General features: G+C 40.2%; 1 protein-coding gene across 2 annotated transcripts in view; it reads left to right on the forward strand.

Annotated features, from left to right (window-relative positions):
* The first annotated feature begins 13,961 nt into the window (after positions 1-13,961).
* notch3 (notch receptor 3) overlaps positions 13,962-25,259 on the forward strand; it is a 30,422-nt gene continuing 19,124 nt past the window's right edge. The window contains exons 1-2 of one of the 2 annotated variants that reach the window (XM_084129923.1): positions 13,962-14,237; positions 15,777-15,843. In XM_084129923.1, coding sequence (XP_083986049.1) covers positions 14,177-14,237; positions 15,777-15,843 — 128 coding nt within the window. In that variant the 5' untranslated portion in view covers positions 13,962-14,176. Of the gene's footprint in view, positions 14,238-14,667; positions 14,885-15,776; positions 15,844-25,259 lie in introns of those variants that run through there. The other variant, XM_084129924.1, reaches the window with a different exon arrangement.

Consider the following 25,259-nt stretch of genomic DNA (forward strand, 5'->3'; position numbering starts at 1 on the left):
GCTGTTATTCAAGCATCGAAACTCATACGTGTCCACACAACCCATGTGTTTGTGTCATCAGAAGCTCTTGACATAAGTGCTGTGCCTCTTAAAAAAAGCTGTTAGCACTGTAAACAGTCCTCTGTTTGAAGAGGACAACCCATCAGAGATGGAAGCAAGAGGCCAGATTAAGGAGATCAAAGAGATCAATGTAAAGTTATGACTACTTGAAGCAGAGTTTTATAATATTCCAAATATGACTGACTTTCTGACGAATATGACTTTCTCACATCCTCAATTACTACAAGCACTTCAATGAAAAATTAAAAGTAAATGAAACTGTTTTTGTCCATGGGATGAAAGTCCGTGGTGTCCAGTGTTGTTTTGGACCCACCCTATATGGACTTTCAGTGTATGCACAGAAATAATATATCTTCTTTTGTGGAGTTCGGAAAAGAATGTTTTTTTGGAAAATTCAAAATGGCGGGAAAATTTTCATGGCGGAAAATGATACGTATACCAATTGAATTGTCTTGAGCCTGAGAAATGAAAAAGAGGGGGGATTTTGTTTCTAGCCCTTACTGTTCAAAAGTCATTGGCGCTAGAGCAATTGAGTTAGAGACTCCAAAATTGGTATAGTTAATGTTGAGACTATCTGTGTGCCACATTTTATAACTTTCCTGCAAGCTGTTCTAATGGGTTGCCATAGACTCAAAAGCAGAACAAGAAGAAGAAGAAAGAAGAACACTAATGATTCTTCTTCAAGTCATTTACTACCGTTACTAACCACTTACTAACACATCAAAACAACCTTACCATCAACTTCTCAAAACAAGTAATATTCCAGGGCAAATTCATGTCTTAACCTGTGATTGACCTTTAGTTCTCAGTCATTTAAGCCTTCAGTGAGCCTTCAGTCATTTAATAGCTGAATGCCTCTGACCACTAAAAAGTTCAGGAACAAATGAAGTTTTAAATCTTTTACAACTTTTTTTTATTATTATTATTACATGAAATCCCTACATTTATTTATTCTTGATTTCAAAGAATGCCAAAGCCACAATGCATACTTGTGGCAAAAGCAGTGTGAGGTTGGTGTTCAAAGTGAACAACCACAGATGCAGAGTGTTTCCACAATGATCTTGTCCTGCCCTCCAGCTGTGTTTAAACTGAAAGTACTATTAGGAGACAACCCAGCCATGATCACCCATAGAGAAGGACCATCCACAGAAAAAAAAAAGGCTTTGAAGGCAGCATGGAATGGTGTTTTTAACCCATTTTACTTCCGTAAAAGTCATATTTCCAAATAAAACAGAATATTTAATGATAATAAAATGAGGAATGGGAACTGATACTATTAATCATCAAAGCTTTATTAAGGACACACATGATCCAAAACACAAACAGTAACAGAAAAATATAATAAAATAAAACACACAATATCACGTTTACATATACCGTAAAACTTCAAATAATAGCCCCGGCTTTTATTTTCCCAAATCGCCGAACTGCACCGGCTTGTATTTGAGACAGGCGTCTATATGAGACAGGCCTTTAATTTAGTGTTGAGATGAGCATGATAGTAGGAGGTTACCATATCTGTGTTTGTGTTTAACAAATCAGTTAATGTAAGAATTAGAATACTATATTTCCGTATGTCTAAAGGGGGTTGCACACCAGACGAGAAGCGCAGCGCCATGTCTTTAAAATTCGAACACAGTATTCTCTGAGTGTACATTGCCTCAAATCGTCGTTAATGTATATACTGACTTCACCCTGTGCTGCAATATACATTCAGTTTTACATTCATTTACAGAAATCAGCTGCTTGAATGAAAATTGCTGATGTTATCGGATTTTCAGGTGACATTCTCAGGTAAAACGCAGCGCTCATCACTGTCACTTTTTACCCAACCGTCCAATCACGGTGGAGAACAACAAGCATAATAACGGAACAAAATCATTTAAAACTGGAGCCAGAGAAAATATGTTACATTTTATCGACATTTTAATATCAACACATAAACAATATATGTGTGAAATTAGATACTAGTAACACTTTTGCGGATATTCCGTATCATAACAAGTGCACTTCACCAAAGTGGACCTATAATGGCCCAAAACTATTGAACCTGCAAACAGTGGGTGCGGGTTCCCAAATATGTAAGGATACAGATGACCCCTTATCTTTGATTAGCAGTCCCTCACCCACCACCACCATATCCCCTTGGGCCCTGAGTCCCACTGGTACAGCTTATTTTCCTGCCTGGGCCCCAGGGTTGATCTTATTTTTGGGATATGGAATTTACTACTTCTTCCTCTCTTTGTCCAATGGTAATAAGGAAGGAGCTGAACTAGTACCGTCTGTTGAAACAGCACCACAAGAAAACAGCACTGCTGGTCTTGATCCTATTTTTGGTAAATTTCACAATGCTTGCAATCTGAAACTATAAAGCCCTGACAAAAGCATCATGTTCAAAAACCACTTTTGTGGTTTCCAGAAAAAAAGAGTGGAAAACAAGGTTTAACTGTCACTACAGTTACGCAAACATGACCTGTAGAGGGCATGTGAGAGGAGGAGTGAGAGAGCAGACAGGGAGAGATAAATCAATCACTAAGCACCTGACCTGAAACACAGTATGATTCCCAATAATTACGGCCCGTAGAAGACTTAATGGTGTAATTAACGGTTTTCATGCAACTAAAACCAGACCACATCTGGAATCCTCAAGGGTATGTGTGTCTCAACAAGCCCACCAGAGTGTGAGAAACTGCACTCTCATGGGTACCTACAATCATGTAAAGGGTTCACTATTACAGCGTTCATTGGTTGTGCAGTTTGAGGCTACTGAAATGTTTTAATTTCATGGTGACAACAGAACATTTCTTACATACACATTTCTTTAATTGCTTTTCAAAACAACACAATATTTGGCACTTCAGTTTTTTGTTGTTTTGCCTATTATGATTTCAAGCACTGAATTGGAAAGAATCCAATATTGGGAGTAAATGGAGTCTTTCAGAAAAACTCTTAAATTCTGAGAGGACACCTTCACAAAAAGAATCTCAAGTCTGTAGGGACAGCAAGACTTTTATTCTCAATAGGAGAGTTTTTCTCCTACTAGTGGCCGTCTGTTTTTACTGCTACTGTATTATGGCCTGCAACAACTTTACAGTCACCCTGTAATCTCCACTATGCTTAACCTGGTGCAGGTGTTGTGTACTTGGCATGAGCTACCAGAGACTGGAAGAGTGCTGGAGAGTTGGCTTTTCTGTGGGCCTGACCTCTGCACCTTCTCCCCGCCCCTTTTAGCTGGGCTTTGATGGCTGAGGTCTTGCAGAGCCTGACAGCTGCTCCCAAATTAGAGACCAGGAGACGACACGACAGAGTCCTGGAATGCCAGGATCACCCCATTGCTTTCCCACTTCAGAGCTTTGACAAATCAAACAGTACTGTGGATGGTAGAGATTCCCTTCAGTGCGCAACATTCCTTCTCATGATGCACCCACACTGAACAAAACTACTTTTCTGATCTTAAAATTATAAGTATTAAAGAGATAGTTCACCCAAAAATGACAGTTACTCACCCATTTACTCACCCTTGTGTCATTCCAAAACCTGTATGACTTTCACTCTCCCATGGAATACAAAAGCTTTTATTTTAACGGACAAAAAACTGATATAATCTTCAAAACAACATCTTTTTTGTGTTCCAAAAAAAGCCATACAGATTTTGAACAAATTAGAGGTGCGCAAAGTTTAAATACATGTTGCACATTACCTCTGTTTGTTTTCTAGAGCAAATGCACAGTGCCGAGGCCAACTATCGTCTTATTAATACATGGTGTATGAAGAAGGACTAGAATTACAATATCCATGTCTGTTAGCCTAATTTCACAAAAACCAGACTGATAATATTTCATTCAGACAAAAGCACACTAGACTGACTAACAGGTTAACAAGCTGGACAAGGCAACCTACTATAATATTTTTAGGTCTGTTAGTTCAATTTTGCAAATAAATGAACTGATTTGAGTCAGATGGGAGCATTTACGTAACATTTAAAAACAAATACAAATGATTTAGTCTGACTGAAATCTAAAGTGCATGGACTGATGCCCTGTCAGAAATGTTCATTTGTTTTGGTTTTGTCGAGTTGGTTGAACGGAGATCTGAGAGCTATGGTGAAAAGCTGCTTTCTCTTGCATTATCAGGTCTCTAATTAGTGTCTACGGAGCACACAGACCAGGTCATGAAGGTCAGGGCGGCCAGAGGCAGGGTTATTTAATCACCCTGACAAAGAGGAGGACCAGGATATCAGTGATTGGGTATTGTAGATGGTCAGTGGAATGTGATTCCTTAGTTGTGAACTGTGAACCACACCCAGTGCAATAACCCTCACCTGAGGCAGTGGGCTATTGTATTCATGGAGAAAAGAACATAATGAGTAAGGAAATGAAGGGTTGAAAGAGTGAGGACTTAAAACAGTGCGCTTGACAGTGAAAGAGTAAATCAGATTGGAGATTCTTGGACTACAATTACTGGACTTTTAAAGTATTAACTAAATCAGTGAAGCTGTACAAATAGGGAGTTGAAGAGATCAACACTGAGAACAAAAGAGAGGGAGGATGTTAGGTTTATGACTATACACTTAAGCCTCTAGAGAGAAGTCTGTCATGCTGATTTTTCATCCCTCCAACAGTGCAACTTCTTGTTTTCCTTCAATATATTTTAATAAAAGTGGTCTTAGAGCCTCCCCCACCCTGCCCTCGGGCCAACGTGGAATGTCTGCTCCTTCATCCCTCCTGCTGCTGGAGAAAAGAAAAAAGCTAGCAAACTTCGATCACACACTTGACCCGCAGATCCCAAATATGGAGAAATGGATTACAATAAGCCTATATGTCTCATACTTTCCATTATACATTTTTGGTTACATAAAGACACATAGATCCAAAGGCGAGTCTTAACATTGCCAGGAATACTCCAGACCCCGAGATTCCCTATAAGGAGGACAAACAAGGCTAAGGCAACTATGCTTCTCTGTGTTCACTATATCTCGATGAGTAAATCCCGTATGGCTTGTTTTGGCAAGAGTGGCGTATTGGTGGATCTGAGTGAAAGATCCTCCACAATATTCTTCTGTTAAAGATGGTTATCCTTAAAGCATAAGGTATGCAAGCTATTTCATTACTGCCAGCACTCCACTCCTGTTACACGCTATTCCATTCTTCAGCTCTCAAAACTGCTTAGGCAGTTTCCTTCCTCAACAATACGCCTGGGTCAGTTGAATATGATTTAAAGCTAAAGGGCCAATGGAATCCGTGAATAAACTGCTTGCCACCCTCTGCATTTCCTTTTTTTCTTCTCTCTCTTTCTGGAATTAATCCCGTCTTGGGCTCAGTAAAGCCGGCCAAGTGGCCAGTCAGTCAGGAACTTCCATGCTGTTGAAGTGAAACAGCAGCTGCACCACAGTGTGTGATAACATCCTGGAGTGAATATCTAATGTAGTCTATGCTCAGTGGTGATGAAGAGGAGGATGAGTGTGGTAACTTTTAAAACTATAAGCTGATAACTACAATGCAGATTTAAACAACAAAGAAGGTGATTCATTTTATGATCAGGGCTGGTATTAGCAGCAAGGTGCAGAGTGTGTTTTTGCAATTACTGTCAGTACCCACATAAGAAGAAAAATAGTGCAACAAGTACACACATCAAAGAAATAAGTGCAAAAAAAAACTGCATATGAAAATTACACCTCTTTGCCAGGTCTGTTTATATCAGACTTAACTGAAATATCTCTGCTGGGGAGGTCTTCCAGTGAATGCCATGTTTGTTATAATTACACACCTTTTTTGTAAGAGAGCTCTGCCATTGTGATCTTCTGGCTGATATTATTGCTGTATTCATGCCAATTTGTCACCTTCTCAGTCTTCTTTACATTTCTAGGAAGAAGAAAAAAACAGATCATGGTTTGGCTGAAGTTAAAGGGCTGTGCTGAGGCAGGCACGTACAGGTGAGGTTGAGGGTGTAGTTTCACTCACCTCAGTGAGGAGGCGTGGGAACCAGAGATCTGCCAGTAGTGCATGAGTAACAAGAGCCTGAGGGAGTGTGGCGTAATCTCAACTACCACTTTTCTTTTCTCTTTTCCTTCGTCACTTACACGCACAAAGATACAGACGTACACACACTGAACCACTCAGTCATTTTAAGATTATCAATCTGTGCATGAACTCTTTGACACTTTCCTTCTTGTTTGCCTCACATTCCCATTTTTAACAGATAATCATAATGGAGTTACATTTGACACTCATGCTGAGATTTTGTTTTCAGTTACCTTTCCATTGCCTTTTGCGGGCAATCATACAAAGGCTATGATTAAACTAATGCAGGTGGATTATAGTGAAAAGAGATGCATGTCGTAAACAGAAAAAGCGAAAATGACAGACAGATAGGCGTGTCAACAACCTAAATCACTTTTATCTGCGATAACCCGCTGAAGGAGATTTATGAAGCACAGATGCTAATTAAGGTGGTCACAAATTTATGGAAGTAAAAATTGTGAGATTAAGATTAAAATTAGAAATAGAATAACTGCGTGAAATAAAGGTGCAATTGGCTTCTGCTGAATTGTACTTTTTTATTTTTGCTCAGAGAAAAAAAAAGATCTTTAAGTCTGAGATCTAGATAGTTTTAAATTAGCATTCGGTATTTTAACACAAATTACAATTATATACAGCAATCATACTGCAATGATAACAGCTAACCTTTGCACTTAATAAGCTGGTTGACTACTACCAAATGTGAAAATGCAAACACAAAAACAGATTTTGCCATACAAAAGAGGCATATGTAAGTGACTTAAGTGAGTTAAGTACATAAGCCCTGGCCACCCTAAAGAAGCCAAAAAAGAATGACAATAGATTAGAGATATAATACATATCATAGTCTGGAGCGGGGGCGAGTGAGTGCGTGTGGGTGCCGGGGGACAGTGGGCTGGCAGCTGTCGTTGCTGTTCGGGGGCCCACAGGTCCCGGCCTACCTCTAATGACCAGACCAGCTGTCGGAGTTGCGACTGTGAGGATGTGGGGCTGTGCGAGGCGGGGAGGGCATGAGAACTACCACCCCCCTGTCCTGAGGGGCGTGTCCCTAGCCTGTCTCCCCTCCTCTGAAAGAGGGTGATTGATGGCGCAGGGTTGACACCAGGCTTGAGGAACAATTGACTCGGGAGGGACGGAGTCTAACAGAGGCCTAGGGTTGCCTCAAACTCTTTTTCTTCTCTTTTTTCAGAGGCAAATGCAGGATCAATTGAAGTTGTAATTCGGTCATTTTTCTCAATATGTCTCTTTCTGACATTTTAGGTTGAACATATGCCACTCTTAACATCCTTCAAAGACCTTTTAACCAGTGCCAAGGGAACGAGACATTCCATCACTTATTTGTTTAGTGATTATTTGTCAGATTAGTCAAATGCGGCCTCCTTTGTGACGACTGACTAAATGACCAGACATTCCACCAGACTCCATAAACAGACGCCACGGCAGAGATCAGCCCAAGCACCGCAGTGCAACCCCAGTGGCCCTGAGCACTTGTAGGTGTGGTTTAGTAATACCACCTCTGGAGGGAAGAGCAGAAAGACGAGCAACAGTGTAGCCGCAGGCATGCGATGGGTTATCAGTGTATCGGCATTTGAGCTTCAGCTCCAGGGCCTTTAACACAGCCCCTGACCCCGAGCACTAAACTTCAGGACCCTCTTAGGAGCCCTTTTCAACAAGTCGCCAGTACCTCCTGTCCTCGAGTCAGATTTACAGCCCTAGGGAGGAGGCAGACGTGGAGGGGGCACTGTCCTGCAGCTGTCCACAACGGACTTAAGCACTTATTTCACACGAAAACACAGCAATGGCATTCAGAATTCCACCAGCTGGCTCTCGTCCAGCCCTCATCTGAAATATAGTTCCTGACACTGAGCAGCAAGCTTTTGCACACTCAACTAGTTCCTGCACACAAACATAGACGTCAGTAAAAGACACTGTGAACAGATTCTGATGGGCTGATGACTTGTTAAAAGGGACCGGGCAGTTTGCACTGGAGATTGGGACAGAGTTGTACTTTCTCATGGCTTAGACTTTCTGAGTTTGGACCCCTGAGACCAGCAATTAAACCCACCAACTGGACACAAATCACTTCTGCCTTGATGCAGCACAATCAAGCAGGAGAAAAAACAGAACATGAGATTGAGTGGGAAATGCGCCAAAAAATAAATGAACCCTTGATCCCTAAACACAAACATTCCTTCGCTCCCACACATCTACAGACACTGTAACAGAGCATAGTTTCACACAACTTAATAATAATTTAGCGAGCTGGTGTGAAAATCAAACACCTTGTCTCCCAATGCCAGCAGTGATCTATCGTTCACTTATTTGCACAGGATAACAACCTCTTTGTGTAATGCTTGTTTGTGTGTGTGAATATGAGTGAGAGAGAGAGAAATGAGACAGGGGAAAGTGGGGGAATGTGGTAGGAAAGGTCAAACTGAGGAGACTGCTCACCAAGCTGTGTTTTAGGTCATAATAAAAACTGATTTATTTCCCAAACCTTTGAGCCTGAAATAGAACAGCGAATTGCTCTACTCTTCATGCAATGCATGTGTAATGGATTTTTTACTTCTATATGTTTATTTTGGGAGGGAAACACAAAAAAGGCTGTTCAAAACATAATGCTATGGGGTCTGTGGTCTGTGGCTTTCTCAGAATCAGGGATAACAAAAATGTTTTGTATTTTTGACTTTTGAGATTTCATATATCTGCTTGGGAAATGCAGAGGTGTAACTGGGAGATGACCCTAACTTTCCAACCGCACCAGAACTACAAGATTAATTTCTTATCAAGCAAGGAACAAAGAGAGGGCAGAATGTAGGTGTGAGAAAATCTATGACTATGTAGGAAAGACCAGGAGACGATTACGGCCAGAAAATGATAACATCACTGGTATGACTATAATTGGACAAGTCCAAACCTTTACTACGGCTTCTCATAAGCCAAGAAAATACAAACAGAGATGTCTAAAATGAAATGTCTATGAACAATACTCAAATCAGTCGCTGAACAATGCAATACTCAAAACAATCACCGAACTTTGATCATGGAGCGAGTGCAAGCCAAGATGATAAAGACAGTGATCACAAAAGTAACTCTCTGATTGGCCATGACGTTTCTTAGTAGGGGTCTCCGTTGCTGATTGGCCATGACGAGTTTTGTGGTGGGGGCTCTAAATCCTCTCCACACTCTCTGCAGGCGCTCAGTGGAGTTTTCCCACATAAATCAGACCGAACTGGGGTGGTAAAATCATTATTGTCTTTTCAGGACTCACAGCTTGCTAGCACTTAAAGGCCAAGTAGTACGCTAGCACAACTAGTTCTCCTCTCGCTAAAAGGGTAGGTAACATTTAAACAGTCACAGTTCACGCAGTCTTTTATCACTAAGGGCTAAGTATACTTTGTAGAAGTCACTAAAAACCTGATGCCACAAACAGCTTTGCAACGCAAATATTCGAGCACTTGTTTCATACATGTTATACAAACATATGACTAACACTGAAGTCACATAGCATACTAGTTAAAATTATATATATAAAAACATTTGCATTGAGATTTTCATATTACTGATCTCAAATACCCAAATCTACTTGCAATGCTATATAATAAAACATGTTTTAAAGTTGAAGTAGCCTATATATTTATGTTGAAATACTTTTTTTATACTATGCAAGCTTTAAGGGGACTATTATGCAAAATTCACTTTTACATGGTGTTTGGAAATAAATGTGTGCCTGCAGTGCATGTGCACAACCACCGTATAACGATAAAAATCCACCTACTCCTTTTTTTTGGGCAAAGTAACGTCACTTTGTACAGGCCCCGCCCACAACTGCTTGTAGCAAGCTGTACACTGTCCGACATTTTCTCCAGGCTGGAGCAGCTGTAGTGACAAGAATGTATCGTAAGCAACTCAGGTGTTTTGTTGTTGGACGTAAGAGTGAACATAAGTCTTCATTTACTCCCAACATCTGAGCCCTGAAGACACACAGTGCATTAGTTTTATTTTTGAAGGGAGATTGTCCTGTTTTGTTGTAACAGCCGGTGATTGCCAAGAGCTCTTGAAGCTCCACCCTCTTCTTGAAAGCTAAAAGTTCACATACACACTCTGAGGACATTAATGTCCAAAACAGATTTAAGAAAGCAATTCATACTGTATGTTTATTTCCACCACCATGTGTAAAAACTCACTTTCAAAACACTGATGTATTTGTTAAAGAAGTCTGACAAAGCATTGCAAGCTTCATCAATAGCATGAGTTTGGGGTGGGACTATACCAGTTTGTGGTGCAGAAACTTCACAAAAAAAATCTAGGCCTTCCTAATACTAGATTTTCAATAGCCAGTTCTAACCTACCAAATCGTTAAACAGGATTGGTGAGTTTTGATATTAATGATGAAAGCCATTCTGCTACACTGGTATCCTCCCCTCTTTGATAAATTCAAATACAGTTTTACAGTTTTCAATCCCTTCCTCCACAGCTTGTTACCCCCAATTATTTTTTAGACTTATCTGTATCAGTGTGCAGTTATCATCAGCAATCTCCCCTGGGATGTCTGGAGTGGGGGGTTAAGTGGGTGAAGAGAGAGGAACAGGGACGTTTGACTTCCCACAGGGTGGTCCACCTTCAAAAAGCAGATTCACCATCCCACTTTCATTTAGAAAAAGGCAAACACACAGTACCATTCAACCCACACAAAGAACAAAAAACAGTAAAAGAACAAAAAAAGCAGACTGGATTACAAAGCATTACGTCACAATAGTACTCAAATATGTGGTGATGTTTGATGCACATCAATATAGTTAGTCAAGAGTCTGTACAGCTGGGCAAATGATTGCCATTAACATGGAATTACTCGTTTGGAAATACCACATCAATGGGATGTTTAACTAATCAGAAACTAGGCAAACGACCTCTACATTTCCCAGGTGCTGAAAGCAAGCATGAGACCATGTTTTACCTTCACCAGCAGTAAACGGGGCAGTAAATCCCAGTGTCCGTCACCTTGTTGTTTGTCTGATGTTGGAACCCCTCGGAGCTCTGCGAGAATCTCATCACCTTTCTTTCCCTTCATTTTCACTTTAGTTTCTAAAAACATACACACCTCTGCAGTTTCACACACTGCTGACATAAATCAACAAATAAACTGTAGTGTCATATAACATTAAATTCTCAAAACATTAAATACAAAATGCTCTTCTAAAAAAACCTCTTTAAAACTCATGTTTTAATATAATCTTAATGTGGCCACATTTGAATTGCCTGAGGTGCACATATGAAACATTTCATGCCAAGGTTAATGAGACTAAAGATTGTCATCTGATAAGATAGTTAACACAATGCTTTGAAATTTAACGGTATAAAGCGCTTCAACCGGTTCCTTAAAAAACAAATTTTCACTGCTCTAGAAAGCCATTAATCATCATGTTTTTTCTCTCATATTTGAACTGAAACGAACTCAGATTCTCCTCTCTCTCTCTGTCATCAGAGCACTGTAACAACAGAGCCATTTATATGGATCTTTGCCAAGTCATCTGCCAGCCGTAACCACAGTGTGACAGACAGACAAAAAATATTGCCTCCCCTTCACTACAGCGTGTGCATGAATTAACCTCGCACACACCAAAACAATAAACAAAACAGCGTCCCAAAACACAGCGGGTGAGAATGTCTCCTGTTTGTACTCCAAATATTCAAAATGACATCTCAAAGAAGAAGACGCTACATCAGACAACTGTTGCTTAACATTCTCCAATTATCTAGCAAAACCAGAAGAGAGCCCTGATAATCTGAAGAGCACACTCAAAGGAATATAAATACTCTAGGAGAGTCTTTGATTCAAAATAGTAGAGTGAAAAGTGATGAAAACCAACTTGAATTAACTAATCGGGTATTAAACCACAACAAATAAGAGCGGGTGCTCAAGTTATGGTTTCCAGTGAAATGATGCAATTAAAGAATCCCATTTCTCTGTTTGAAGACAAATTGTATTAAATATGATATATAGCATAGTCATAAATGTAAGACAGCCTATTTATTGGCCATTTCCAATACAGGCCCACCAATATTAAAATTCTGGCTGACAGTAATAAACCGATAATTATTTTTTAAATGTTATGATTAATTAAAAATCCAATTAAAAATAATACACTGAAAATTGACATGATTCAACATTGTGTGATGTGCAATATGAAAAAATGCATATTAATTTTGAGATTTGAAAAAGGTCACATTTAATATTAAATTATAGGTGTTTTTTAAAGATTTACTTTAAGTGAGCCTGAGATTATAGCAAAGGTTAAGACAAAGGTTATTCTAAATGTAAAATTAGGAGAAATGCGCTTGGCCTGCACAGCTGTATCCAATATCAACCAACACTGATAAATTAAAAAATCTCTAATATAGGCCAGTAACTGATATGGTGCTGCTGAACTATTCAGACATAACATAATAATTACCACAACTGTGAAATAAAATACATGTAACGATTTTAGGCTAAATGTCTAAAACAATCATTGTATGTTCAATGCAGTTCTAGATAGGCCGAGCAAACTTTCTGCATAACCCAAAAGGATGTCATTCTTTCTAACAAACTTTAGTTGTGAGCTTGTTAGATTCCATACACACTGCTTGCACTAATTTATTCAATGATAGATGGGGGACAAACCACATCCCTAAATGTTAGTGTTTTGCCACCTCCCCCCTCCTGCACCCCCTGCAGAGAGAAACTGTGTCATAATGCAGTACCCCTTTTCTCATTCAAATGACTGCCATTGTCTCTATAAGCAACCAGCTCTGCTATGTGCCACAGAACAACTGAGTCTCTATATGTTGCAGAAAATGAGTAGACCAGGGCAGGGTGTACTGAAGAAGCTTCACTGAACATCCATGCAGCTTTGCGAGAAATGAGGGAGGGAAACGTCTGCTCTCATTTCCATCTAACACATACAATTCATATTCTTTAGCCCAAAATCTAGAGTAAACATACAAACAACAAGTTGCCCTATATGGGAGACTACAATGGTAAATCAAATAGGCAGATTACCAAATCTCCAGAACTAAATAAAACATTTTTAAAAATGTTTGCATCATTTTTGTTTCATAATCCTAGTGTACAGCTTGATTGGTTTTATTCTAGACTCAGACATGTTGCTATGCTTAGCTGTGACTGTGAGTCTGATTAGCTCTCATTAGCATGGTTGCCAGGTTTAAGTTATCTCTTAATGATAGCGTTTATTTAATTGTTATTTCTGTTTCTTAAAGTGTTTCAGTATATTCCCAACAATAAACATTATACTTGGCAGTTTAGGGCGGCTGATTGTGATTATTGATAATGAATGAAATCGTGTAAGCCTAGTATAGCCTACAGACTCATAACTGTTAAGCCAAGCAAGCAAGCAAACAAACATCTAATTCACCTCAGGTTTAATTGATGTCTGCCCATATACACTCGCTAAATTCTGTTTAGTTAAATTATTTTAAAATTTTATATATATATACCTAAACTTAATATGATTCACCGTTTTGCCCCTCCTCCTTAACGTTTAAGTTAACGTTACTAGCATCAAAACGGTCTCCTACCTTACATTTGATAATTTAATTAGTTAACCTGTGGTTTTGTGTGATATACCAAGAACAAACGTTTCTTTTAAATCTCGTTTAAGTTTTAAACTTCTACATACTTATTTTTCGGAGGAAAGACATTCCGATTCATTTCGAAGCCTTAAGTTTGACGAATCCGCTCTATTCATTCCGGCGGAAGGGCGAACAACACACTTGAGTGAGCGAAGGCTTGAGATGGGGGCGGAGTGATACAAAGCCTGACGGTGGACTCCGATTCGAAGTGAGTGAAGTGGAGAAACTTTTTCAAAAGTTCCTGGAGGTGTTTCGAGACACACAGCAGCCGAGTCCGAGCTGCAGAGGGAAATACAGAATTGGACTATATCGAAAACGATCAATTTCTATGAAATTCACTGAGGTTAACTTTATGACGCTGCTTCATCTTAATGTGATTCCTTGGAACTTCAATCACCGTGTCATTTTTTAAAGGATGTATTATTGCTAACATTTCAAGAAAGGAGTAGGATCGAGTTTCCACAGAAATGGGGAATTACAGTCTTTGGATATTTCTGTCAATTTTATATCTGGTGCAAAATAGCGAAGGTAGGATGACTGATTCTTTTCTCCCTTTTTTTGTAAGGGTAGTGTTTTAGGACATGTGTGGACGCATAACCTGTTACATTAGAATCAACGAAAGAACTTAAAACATCCCGACCTGTTGTCTTCGAATTATTAATTTTAATTTATGAGGTTCAGAATCATTTGCTGCTTTGCTCACAGATGTTTGATGCAGGATGTGCCATAACTGATAGCTCTCATAAACGTTTTTGTTTCAGTCCATCACTGGTTCGGTAGGCTATAAATTTCAATGCAAAACAATAAGTTTCTGCAATAAACCTTTGCACTTTTTAGTATGCGCCGAATATTGATGTGAAGACCATTGCAGAACATATGCACGAATATTCAATGATGATGGGATTTAAAGAGTTCAGACCTCACGAGGACTTCTCTTTGTTGGTGGTGAATGTTGCATTTGCTAAATTGCTTGTTGTCGTGTAACTTTTACAAGTTTAGTTCTTCTACATAACATAAGTACTTTTAGAGGGCATTGCGTTAGTTGGGTCTGTATGCATTTTGTCCTTGTCTGAATAGCTGAACCGTGAGAAAATAACAGTGAATGTCCGCTTCGCTGCACTGGTGATAAGCGACCTATCAACGTGCATAGTAGGCTAATTGAGATTGTCATCAAGGTATACTGTTAAATCACTTCACTAGATTATATCTGAATTTTATATTTTACGTTACTGATTTGGTCAAAAAGACTTGATGAATGGAAATATGCTTGTAGGCTACATGATGAGTTTTGTGGGAGGTCTACTTGAAGCTTTTATGCTTTTTTTTTATTCGTTTACAATCTTTACAAATAACAATTAGCAAATTATCTTTGTTTTTTCATAGAGGTGGTAATGAGCGAAACAAATAATTTTTAATTTTTTTTAAATCCGAGATTTGTTTTATCCAGTTTCTTACCATAAAATTATGAAATAGGCTACTATTGTTTGCTTGATTCGGAATACCATTTTTTCTTGTTCTTCTTGTGAGTTCATTCAGTTAGTCGATATACTTAAAGTAGATACACATACAATAAAATACAAACCTATATTCTGGAATGAAAAAGAATAAATCAACAGATGCATGCGCTTGTCTTTCGGCAGCCTTTTGAAGATAACAGATAGGATGCATCTTCATAGCTAGTAATAGATCGACAAAAGTACTGCTGCTTTAACGAAGTATTATAACATTATCGGAAATCATACGCCTCCTATCGCTTTTCGTATTTGAGAAGAGTTCACGTGCTGAATTCTATTGTCATTCGATTCGAGCAAAGCGGGAGTCTGTGTGAAAGAATCTGAATGTTATCTCGCGGCACTCTAATAGATAAGACTCAATGTATATTATTTACCAAAGAGTAGGCTAAATAAACCTACAGCTATGAGTGACCATCTGTAATATGCTTGTTGTATGTGTTTCAATGAAATAAATGAGATGTAATATGTCATATTTCAGGGTTGTTGATTATTCTTTGCTTTTATCGTTGAATTTGAAGTAGTCTCTGCCTCATTGTGCCCTCTCTTTCCACAGGATTGCGCTGCGTGGATACATACAGGCCGTGCGAAAATGGAGGAATGTGTATCGATTCAAGATGCTTGTAAGCTTACAGTTGCCATTTTTATATTGCAAATACAATTTCGATACACTATTGTTTGATGTTTAGTTAAAACTCCAAATTGTTTGATAAATGCATAACATTCACAGTGGTGTGTTGACTGTGTTCGAAACAGGTGGTAGCCTACTGGATGACATTTGCTATTGCTGTTATTCAGCCTTGGTTATCAGTTTTGCATAGTTTCGATCACTTTTGCACAGTGTGGAAAAGGGAACTGGAGTGTAGCAAAACACAGAGCAATGTTGTATTGTCTTGTACATGTAGGAGGTCTGTTTTGAAAAGTGTCCTATGAGTTTTATTAAGGAAAATAATCTAAATAATTCACCAGATTCTATGACTCATAGTTAACTCAAATTGGACTATATCATTTTGTGCTAACAATAAATGCTCTCTACACCTGTCCACAAGATATCAGTCACATAAAATATATGATTGAACTTCTGATAGTGAATCTATGGAAGCTTTTTTTGCTCATGCCAAGTAGTTTTCCAAAATACGTAGCGTTCCTTCACACAGGCTGTCTTCATTGTTTATGCTAATACAAAGTGATTGTTATCACATGAAAGCCTGGGGCTGTTGTTTTATGTTTCCCGCCTGATTTGGAAAACTGTGTCTGTGCACTCTAGCTTCCATTCATGGTGATTAGTGTTTTTTGTTTTTTTCCAGGAGGCACTGGTACGTGGGAACCACTCTCATTGGTTTTATGTGACAGCCAAATCAATAGGGTGTTAAACTAAAATCAATACTTTTGTTTTGTATATGTATCTCTACAAATCATTGGTTGTAAGAAGGAGGGGGGAGGAGGGGGGGTCATTCTTTATCTGAAAATGAAACATTGCATTATCTTCTGCAGTCATGTTTATTACTTAATGGTATTTGTTCACTCCTTTACCTTTCCTTAAAACAAATGTAACACAACCAAGTAAAACTGCCCCCATTGCACTGTTTGTGTTCCCTCTAAGACAAACTTTTTATAATTTATGTAGCTTGTAAGTGTCAGGTTTTTTTATAAGAATAATTTGGTTATTTAAATATCTGTAAGGTGCTCTTGTTGTGTGCCCTTAAGGAATAATCTACCTACTTCAATCACTCCACCATTAACCAAAGAATCTCACACCCCCAGGCAAGTAGTTATTGCCTGCTCACTGGCCAGGTATCCTGGATGAAGCCTCATTGTACTTTAAACCTGAAATTTGAATGCAAACTCACACCAAAGGGTGGTTGGTTATGGGTGTGGAAACTGGGAGTTATGTCCTAACTGATTGATGATTGTTGAGGTAAACTGAAGCCTTTAGCCATTCATTTGTTTCTTGAAACTTGGTGTGTATTTATAATTCTCATAAAACTCTGGAGTTAGATATATATGGCAAGGTGGCACTAAAATGCCTTTTGTGTCAGTGTCACAGTATTAATCATTACCCAGCAAACCTCAGGCTAAGTTATGAACACAGCCTGTTAGTAAATGTGTAATGATGTTAGTGCTTTGTTCTGTTGTCATTCTTGCTCTACCCATCTACAAAGTTTTTGTTTTAAATTAGACATTTTGTTGACAGCATTTATGTTATGACACATTTTATCTTTTGTCTTGTTTTTTAAGAGTTTAATGTAAGTGTGTGTGAAGAGCAGTTCACTCACAATCTATCGCGTCTGTGTCAGCAGGTGGTATTTTTCAAGTAAAAAGGATTTTTTTTTATTTTATTTTAAAGAGGACAGTAAATGTCATGCCACACAGCACAGTAATACAACCATCTGGAATGGCCAGCCACAAGAGAGTGGTCCGACCAGTCCTTAAGCTACGGGGACAGTAGACCCACTCCAACCCCCATCCCTGGAGATCCTGATGAAATCAGAGATCCAAAACAACAGAAAGGGACCTTTTTTCCTCCAGATACCAACCTGTAACCCAGCACCGCTGGAGAGACCAGAGAGAGTAGAAGGAGGAGGACTAGAGAAGAAAGGGCATATGAGAGTAAGAGAACAACAGAGAAAACTGGATAATGGCACCTTTTGCAAACAGAGGCAAAGGTTGAACTAGACATAGTAAGGAGTACTGGTTGGGACCGCAGAATTTCACAAGAACACCAAGCTGTGTTGAAATCTGGTTACTGAGAAAAACTTTGGCAACAAATCTTCCACCTGTTCCTCCCCATGATGTTTTCCTTCCTTACCACGAGAGCTTGTGTGCCTGGAGGAAGTTAATTGTCCTATTTAGTGTAGTATCCTTGTTGTGAGAGCTCTCTAGTGACTGTAATATTATGTGAATATGCCCCTTAGGACTGTAATTGTTACCAGCTCAATTATGTTGACTGTTGTTTAACCAGTGTCTGGTTGAGGCATATACTGAGCCCTAGTACTTGTTTGTATCCTGTGTCATTTCATGGTCCCCTGCGCTGAGAGCTTCAGTGGCTGGTGCAGTCCATGACAGATTACAGGAGTAATCCTTCTCTAACTCTCTCCAATGAGTGCTTCCTTACAATGGGCCACAGTCCAATGCTTCTTGGGCTACTTTTATGAGCTGGCACAGGGTTAACATCTGGAATATTAAGGGGAACTGTTTTGTGCTTTTATTGTGGCACAGGTATGTAAAGCATATCATATAATCCCTGTAAAATTTGTTTATGTAGTTGCCAAACTGACTCGATAGTGGTGACACCAAGGATGAAGTTTGAAGTATACAGGGGATACTGGTCTGTGGATTCGGTTATTAAATTCTGGTCCTGCTATGGTCCGTCACTCTTTGAATCCCTTTTCTATAGGAAATGCAAGGCATGGAACGACAGCGCACTTGTTGTGAAGAGTCCAGGAATGTCACTCAAGGTGAAGAGTCAGGAAGCTCTGTTAAAGTGTCGTCGTGCCTCTAATCTCATCCCCCCAGCGTGGAGAGCATGCAAGCAAGTGCAACCACGGTGTGGGATAGTCTCGACTGAAGCAAAGAGATAATTAGGCAGATTGTGAGTGTGTCATTCAGAGAGGGTCCAGCTGGAAGAATAAGGTGGGGGTGGGGATGTGTGTTGGAGAGAGGGGGTTGTGCTTGGTTGTGGAGGGACAGCTGGTGGATGTTGTGATGGTAATCCAGTGAAGTCAGACCCTTACAAAGGGGGAGCGGAGGGCCAGGTGCTGCCATTGAGTGGCCTGCCGCCCCATGCCGAGACAGACGGGCCTATGGAGGAGAGGAGCCGGCGGCCCACGGGCCTCCTAACACATGCTCACACACACGCAGCGAAGTGATGTGGAGGTTCGCCATTGTCTCTGCGGGCTCTGCAAGCCCAGGCCACTGTCACTCTATGAGAACAAACAGTGGAGATGAAAGTGTGTGAGCTACAGAACAGAGAAAAGAGACATCAATGTTTGCATTTTCCCACTCATTTGCTCAAAAAGGAAGCGGTTACAGTGGGGCTCTGTCCGTTATTGATGGTGTCGCCTTGACCCCAGTAGCAGAGTGAGTCTATAAATTGTGAGTGTTGCATTTTACTGACCCATGGAAGCTCTCTGCCTCTTAAGACATGATGTATGAAGATAGTCAGACATGAAGCAGGCTCTGCTATCACAGGCCTTCTGTGAACTAACAACTGTAATTTATTTACCTAAAATTTTGCACAATTTTTACAAAAGGGAATAATTAACAACTACAAGTTGATATCCAAGGCCTCAGTTGATTTACTTAAAGAACCGTTTTTACCGATAGTTACGTTTATATCGTAAAGGCTGGAACACTGTTTGTTTATATTGAGTTTGGCACTTAAGAGATAAAGTTACTTTGCCTTAATATATAGTGGATTAGTGTGGAATGCTTTGTAAGATTCCTGCTCTGCCGCCACTGCATTCATTGCTGTCGTTACCTCTAGTCTATTCAGGATCCAGGATAAGGGATGTTTTGAGCAAAACTGTCAAAATTATGTGTAAGGTAATGTCTGTTTGCGGAATAGATTGAGACATCCACTTGAAAGTAAGCAGATTGAGAAGAGAACCCTACTGATTTGATGGAGTTGGAGTGTAATTGAGTTTGACTGTAGGGTGAATGAAGTGACTAAGGTCTATATGGTTTGATGCCGCAAGCAGGGAGTCCTTGTTCCCAGGCCCTGTCACAGGAAGTGCTGACTCCTGACCCCTCTACTTTACTCACATCCTGTCTATCAAGGAGAGCTTATGATGTGCTCTTGCCCTCTCTCTTTTTCTAACTCCTTATTTTACCCTCCAGATATGTTTTGTGAGAGCATGGTTCACCTACTGGGGTCCAGAGAGACAATCTACTTTAACCACCCTTGAATCCTGGATTCAAACATTTGCTAATCACTTTAAATTAATTCAATCTGATACGATCATACACTCACACAATGTACTGCAGGAGTAGGCATAACTGATAACCTAAGGAGGAAAGTTGTAGTTTGTTTGTGTGTTTATTGATGATGTGGAAGATAAGACCAAGGATCTGAGAAGTTTACAGGTGACAGAGTTCGAGAAAAGAGGCATTCTTTGGCCTCTACCTGAGTGTTCTCTTCCACTCTTAGCCACATTAAAGCTTTCCAAAGTGTTTCTAAATATGATTTAGAGATGAACTGGGAGTTTTCATCCCAGCTATCTGCATATTTTGTGATTTATGAGATAGATTAGAGTGGTTGGCAGCATTTTTACATGATGTACTTAATGCACAAAATGGGAGATTGTAAAATTCCTATTTGCTTAATGCATACTACAGGACACACCAGGTTATAGCTAAAAGTAATTTTGGAGTTATGTAGAGTTTTAGCTTTGCGGTTGTGGAATGCAAAATGTCTTCCATTTCTAGTTTTCTCAGATTCTCGAATTGTCTTTAGATCTGCAGAATCAGTAAGAAAAGTCTGCTTCTCTTTGAGTTCCAAGAGATCTGGATCGGTTTAGGTGCTGGGGTGGGGTTTTGTGGTGAAGTACAGCAAAGAATGCTTTGGAAGACCTCGAGTCTGGGGTGCATGCAATGCGGTTGTGGTTGGCTTGTTAGCAATACCAGAAATTCTGTTTTTTTTTTTTTTTTTTTTTTTAGCATTGACATACAAGCATTAAATCTGATCTGATGAAAATATTTTGCCCTAGAGTTTGTGTGAACTTATAGTTTGATAAGATCTGTGTTAAGGCTTTAGCCATGAGTCTTGAACGACCATATTATTGTTTTAGTCCACTTCCAGTCAGTTTATTTTTAATAATCTCACAGATGAATAATTATGTGGCCAATGCAACGCAGCAGGACAGTGGGTTATCTCTCTCTACATATCTACCAATCTACATATTTCCACAGGTTGACAGGTGTTTTTTTGTTGGAAAGCTTTTTTTATTTGTTAAAATCCAAATGATCCACATGAAAACCCTTTCATGTGCTGTAGGCACAATTTTGATTCCAATTTTTGAAATTCTCTACTTTCAGCGATAATAGAAAGTTTATATGGAAGGTTCCTGTGAAAGTTCTGCCCTCACAAACCCCCACCCTTTTAGCTCTCTCCTCAGCCATGGGTTACTGTTGCCAGGCTACAGCAGAGGCCTGTTGGTTCGTTTGAGCACAGGCCTGAAAGCCTGGCTGTTTGGGCCACCGCTCCCCCGTCCCTAAACAATAGGGTTCTGACTACTTTAGCTCTTTTATTTGGCCCACAAAATGCTCCCCTACCCCCACTTTGGTTCCTCTTTGAGAAGATGGGGAGCTGGGAGGGGGCAGTTGGGGGAGGGGGAACAGGCTCTAGTTGGCAGTGTGGTGTCGGTATGGGCTCTTTACAAAGGAATGGAGCAACTATATGCCAAACCCCGCCACAGACATTTTTCAGGGGACTTTTGGAATTTTGATACCCTGAAAGTTGCTTCATCAGTTTTCAAAGCAAACAAAACCGGGTTTAGTTTCAGTGACATTAATAGCAGGTGACCTACACGCAACTGACTTCCTACTAAGAAAAGAGTTGGCCGTGAGAAGTGCATAGTTATTGTCTTTCACCTCAGAGTGGGAAGGATGGCTTCAAGTACCCGGGAGATTGAAATTCTGTTGGGAACTCTCTCATGCTTGGTGCCTCCTGGACCATGACTGACCAGATGAAGCACTTTCAGAGAGACGTGGTGTGTTTTTGCTTCTCTTCCACAGGTGCTATGACCTTAGACTGCTAGATGATTGTATGGTATTGTGCTAAAGAGAATAGTGTCAGGTGACACTGCCACAATGACCTCTGAGTTCAGGAAAAACAGCATTGAGTTTCAAAAGTGAGCAGAGATGCCGAGCTCCACAGACATAAATCATTCCGGCAGCATCCAAAAAGCCCCTGTGTACACATGCAAGTTACAAAATGCTGTTAGGTCCCATGTAATTCTTTTGACATTGTCCATAGGTACACATATGTATACATGAATGAAGCCCTTTCCATTGTTTTCTCAGTCTGATATGTCTTGTGGTTTCTCAGCATCCTAGGAGAGGAAATTGTTCGTAAGTCACACAACGTGTTTGAGTGTGCATGTGAGGTATTTGTGGTGGCGTTTGACTGCATCAGTGCACTTAGTTGTTTTATATTTCTCTCAGTTAAGAGTCATGGCTTAATTGTTAACCTGTCCAACTGCTTCATTAACCTTCCAACTTCCAACATTATCAGAGAAGATGCTGCTATGCTTGTGCATGTGATCTAACAGCCTGTGTTCATGTGTGTGTGTGTTTGTGCACATCTGTTTGGAGATTCACAGACCGAATAGTGCCATTGTTTTGGGTGTAATCCTTTAAAGAAGCAGAGAGAAGCGGAAAGCCAAAGCAGTGCTGACAGATGTGCACAGTTGTTTGGTGCTATTTGCAGCTGGCGTGAGCCATCAGTGGTGTTGTGACATTGGAGGATTACTGTTTCTGCCCTCTTCCTATCTCACCCATGTCTACTCTATTCCTTAGGGGCCAGGGGTCTACTCTTGGTACATTCTAAATCAATGGTCATGCTGAGTAACATCCCACACCTGGCTTAAAGCAAAAACTACCAATTTCCATCCGTACACCACTCAAAATTGTCCAAAATCTTCTTTTTAGAAAATTCTCGCTCACAGTGGAGTTCCTGCCAGATTGAATGCCCTTTACAATGAGTTATTTTTTTTCACTCTGAAAGCTCTGATAGGACTCTTGGCTGTATGTTTTTGGATGAATGATAGGCACAGCCAAGGCCTAGACAAAAGAATGTGTGTTTTGGCTGCAGAACACCGTGTGAGGACAAATATCCTAACCTCCCCCTGCTGCTACTTGACCAATATCTACACATTCTCACACACTTTCACAAAGGTTTTCACAATGCAATAAGTATGAAACTCCAGCACGGATACAAACACACAGAGGGAATGCGTTCCAAAACTCACACACACATGCATGTTATCATGTTTTGTAAGGCCAGAGGCTCCCTCTCTTTGTGTTTGGAAATAGCTCTTGTCAACACATCCACAATTCCTCATAGTCCAGTAACTCTTTGAAATCCCACAAGCAGTTCCTCGGTCATCCTGCCCATTGTGATCGGTCCAAAAAGTTTCTGTTTTGTTTAACCATTTGCTGACCTTTTTTTTTTTTTTTTGTAACAAACGATACATGTAAAAATTGCTCAGTTATATGTACCACAGAATCTATGCAGTTTGGCCTTTATCACAAATTCCTTACTGCTCATGTACACATGCACTCGATGTAAACTGCTTCCTAGAGCCAAAGACAGGCAGACAACAGGTTGTAAAGTAGGCTGTCTGCATTCTTCAAAGGCCTATCGTGCAGAATGGCCATTTTTATAAGGGCTTGAGTGTCAGACTGCATGCTAGTTGAACCTTGATGCGGTTCTCCTCAAAACTCTTTTTGTGCCGCAACTCCCCATTTAATTTTTTTTTTTTTTACCCCAAAGATTCCAGACATAGTTAATTTGCCTCTAAATAAACCCAGCCAAGCCATGACAAATAGCCAAGGGGATGAAGGGTAGGGGGTGATTGGTGGGGTGTCAGGCTTGCTCGGTCGTCTGTGAGGTTGCCACAGCAACAGGGATCTGGGATTCAGAAAGAGTGTGAGTGTTTTCAGAGCAGGAGACGAGGGATTACAGGAAATATGACAGGACATGACTCTCCGTACCGGACTCTTTCCCCCATCCCACCCTCCAAAACACATTCTTTCCCTACCAGACACCCCCAACCTACCCCCACTACACTGCCTGACATTATCATCACAATCAGACTGCTGACCTCTGACATTTGACCTCCCAGCATGTGAAGGGTTCATAGGGAAAATCAGTGTGCCGCATTGGGGCTTCAGGAGATGGAGGAGTAGCCCTGGGTATTCATGAAGAATTGTTTCTTACTTATTGCTGATCTGTTTCCTACTTGTTTTGCATTTAGAGTTGAGAAAAAACTCCCCACAGACACGCAGTGTTAACTTACGGCATTTCATGTAGCCATCTGTATTGGAAAAAATAGTAACAGGCATGATTAATTTTGTTTTTGATATGTCACCCCTAAGTTTGGTCCAGTTGGCCTCTTTGTTTCAAATTCTCAGACTTTATGATAAAAACAACCAACCATGGCCGGCAAATACACTCTTGTGTTGTTAAGTCAACAGTACTGTTATTAATATGCAGACTTAACCAATGAACTGAGCAAGTGAAGAGAGTTTTACATTTTCCTCTTCTTCTATTCCTTCAAGCAGTGAATTTTAACCTTAACATAACATGTCCTATTCAGTATCAGATGTAAGTCTCGTTAATCAGAAGACTTGGGATTCTTGATGCCAACAACTTAATCTTGGCTCCCTTATGTATGTTTTTTGGTTCCAGTTCCAGAAAATTTTATTACTCCCATATGAAACATTTCTGTAGGTGTGTCTTCCAAACAGCAGAACACTGTGGCGTCATCCTCTATTGTCTTGCTGGGTAGAAAAACAGTTCACCAGAATTTGAATTATCTCTAATTTTGATGAAATGGTTGAATGGAAAGTATAGATCATGAACGGCTAGCAGGCTCCCTCTATGGTCCAGCAGAAGTCTAAAACAGTACCCCCTATATGCCAAGCGCTTTTTTAAAGCCCCTCTCCAAGGTCAGAAAGAAACTGCTTCAAATTTGTGTGGGGGAGGAGACGCCAGCCACAAAAGAAGAAAAACAACAAAGGGACAGATAGCTCAGTGTAAAAAGTGGTCATCCTATAACAGAAAGAGGAGGAAAAGCCATTGTTGTCTCTGCCCAGGGGTTGTTTTACAGTGGAAAGAGAGAGAGGGCCTGAGGGGGGACACAGAGAGAACAGACCATCCCAGTGCTTGTCATCAGCTTCAAACGGTCTTTTTGATGTGGGAGTTCATCCTGTGGTGGGGCTCCCTGTGTGGGTGTAGGGTTACCCAACACACACTGGCTTCTCATGCCTAGCTTACCAAAGGCCCCAGAGCCCATGATAGAGACGGCTTTTTTAG

This window comes from Abramis brama (genome assembly GCF_963993115.1).
Source record: "Abramis brama genome assembly, chromosome: 1".
In the NCBI taxonomy this organism is placed as follows: domain Eukaryota; kingdom Metazoa; phylum Chordata; class Actinopteri; order Cypriniformes; family Leuciscidae; genus Abramis; species Abramis brama.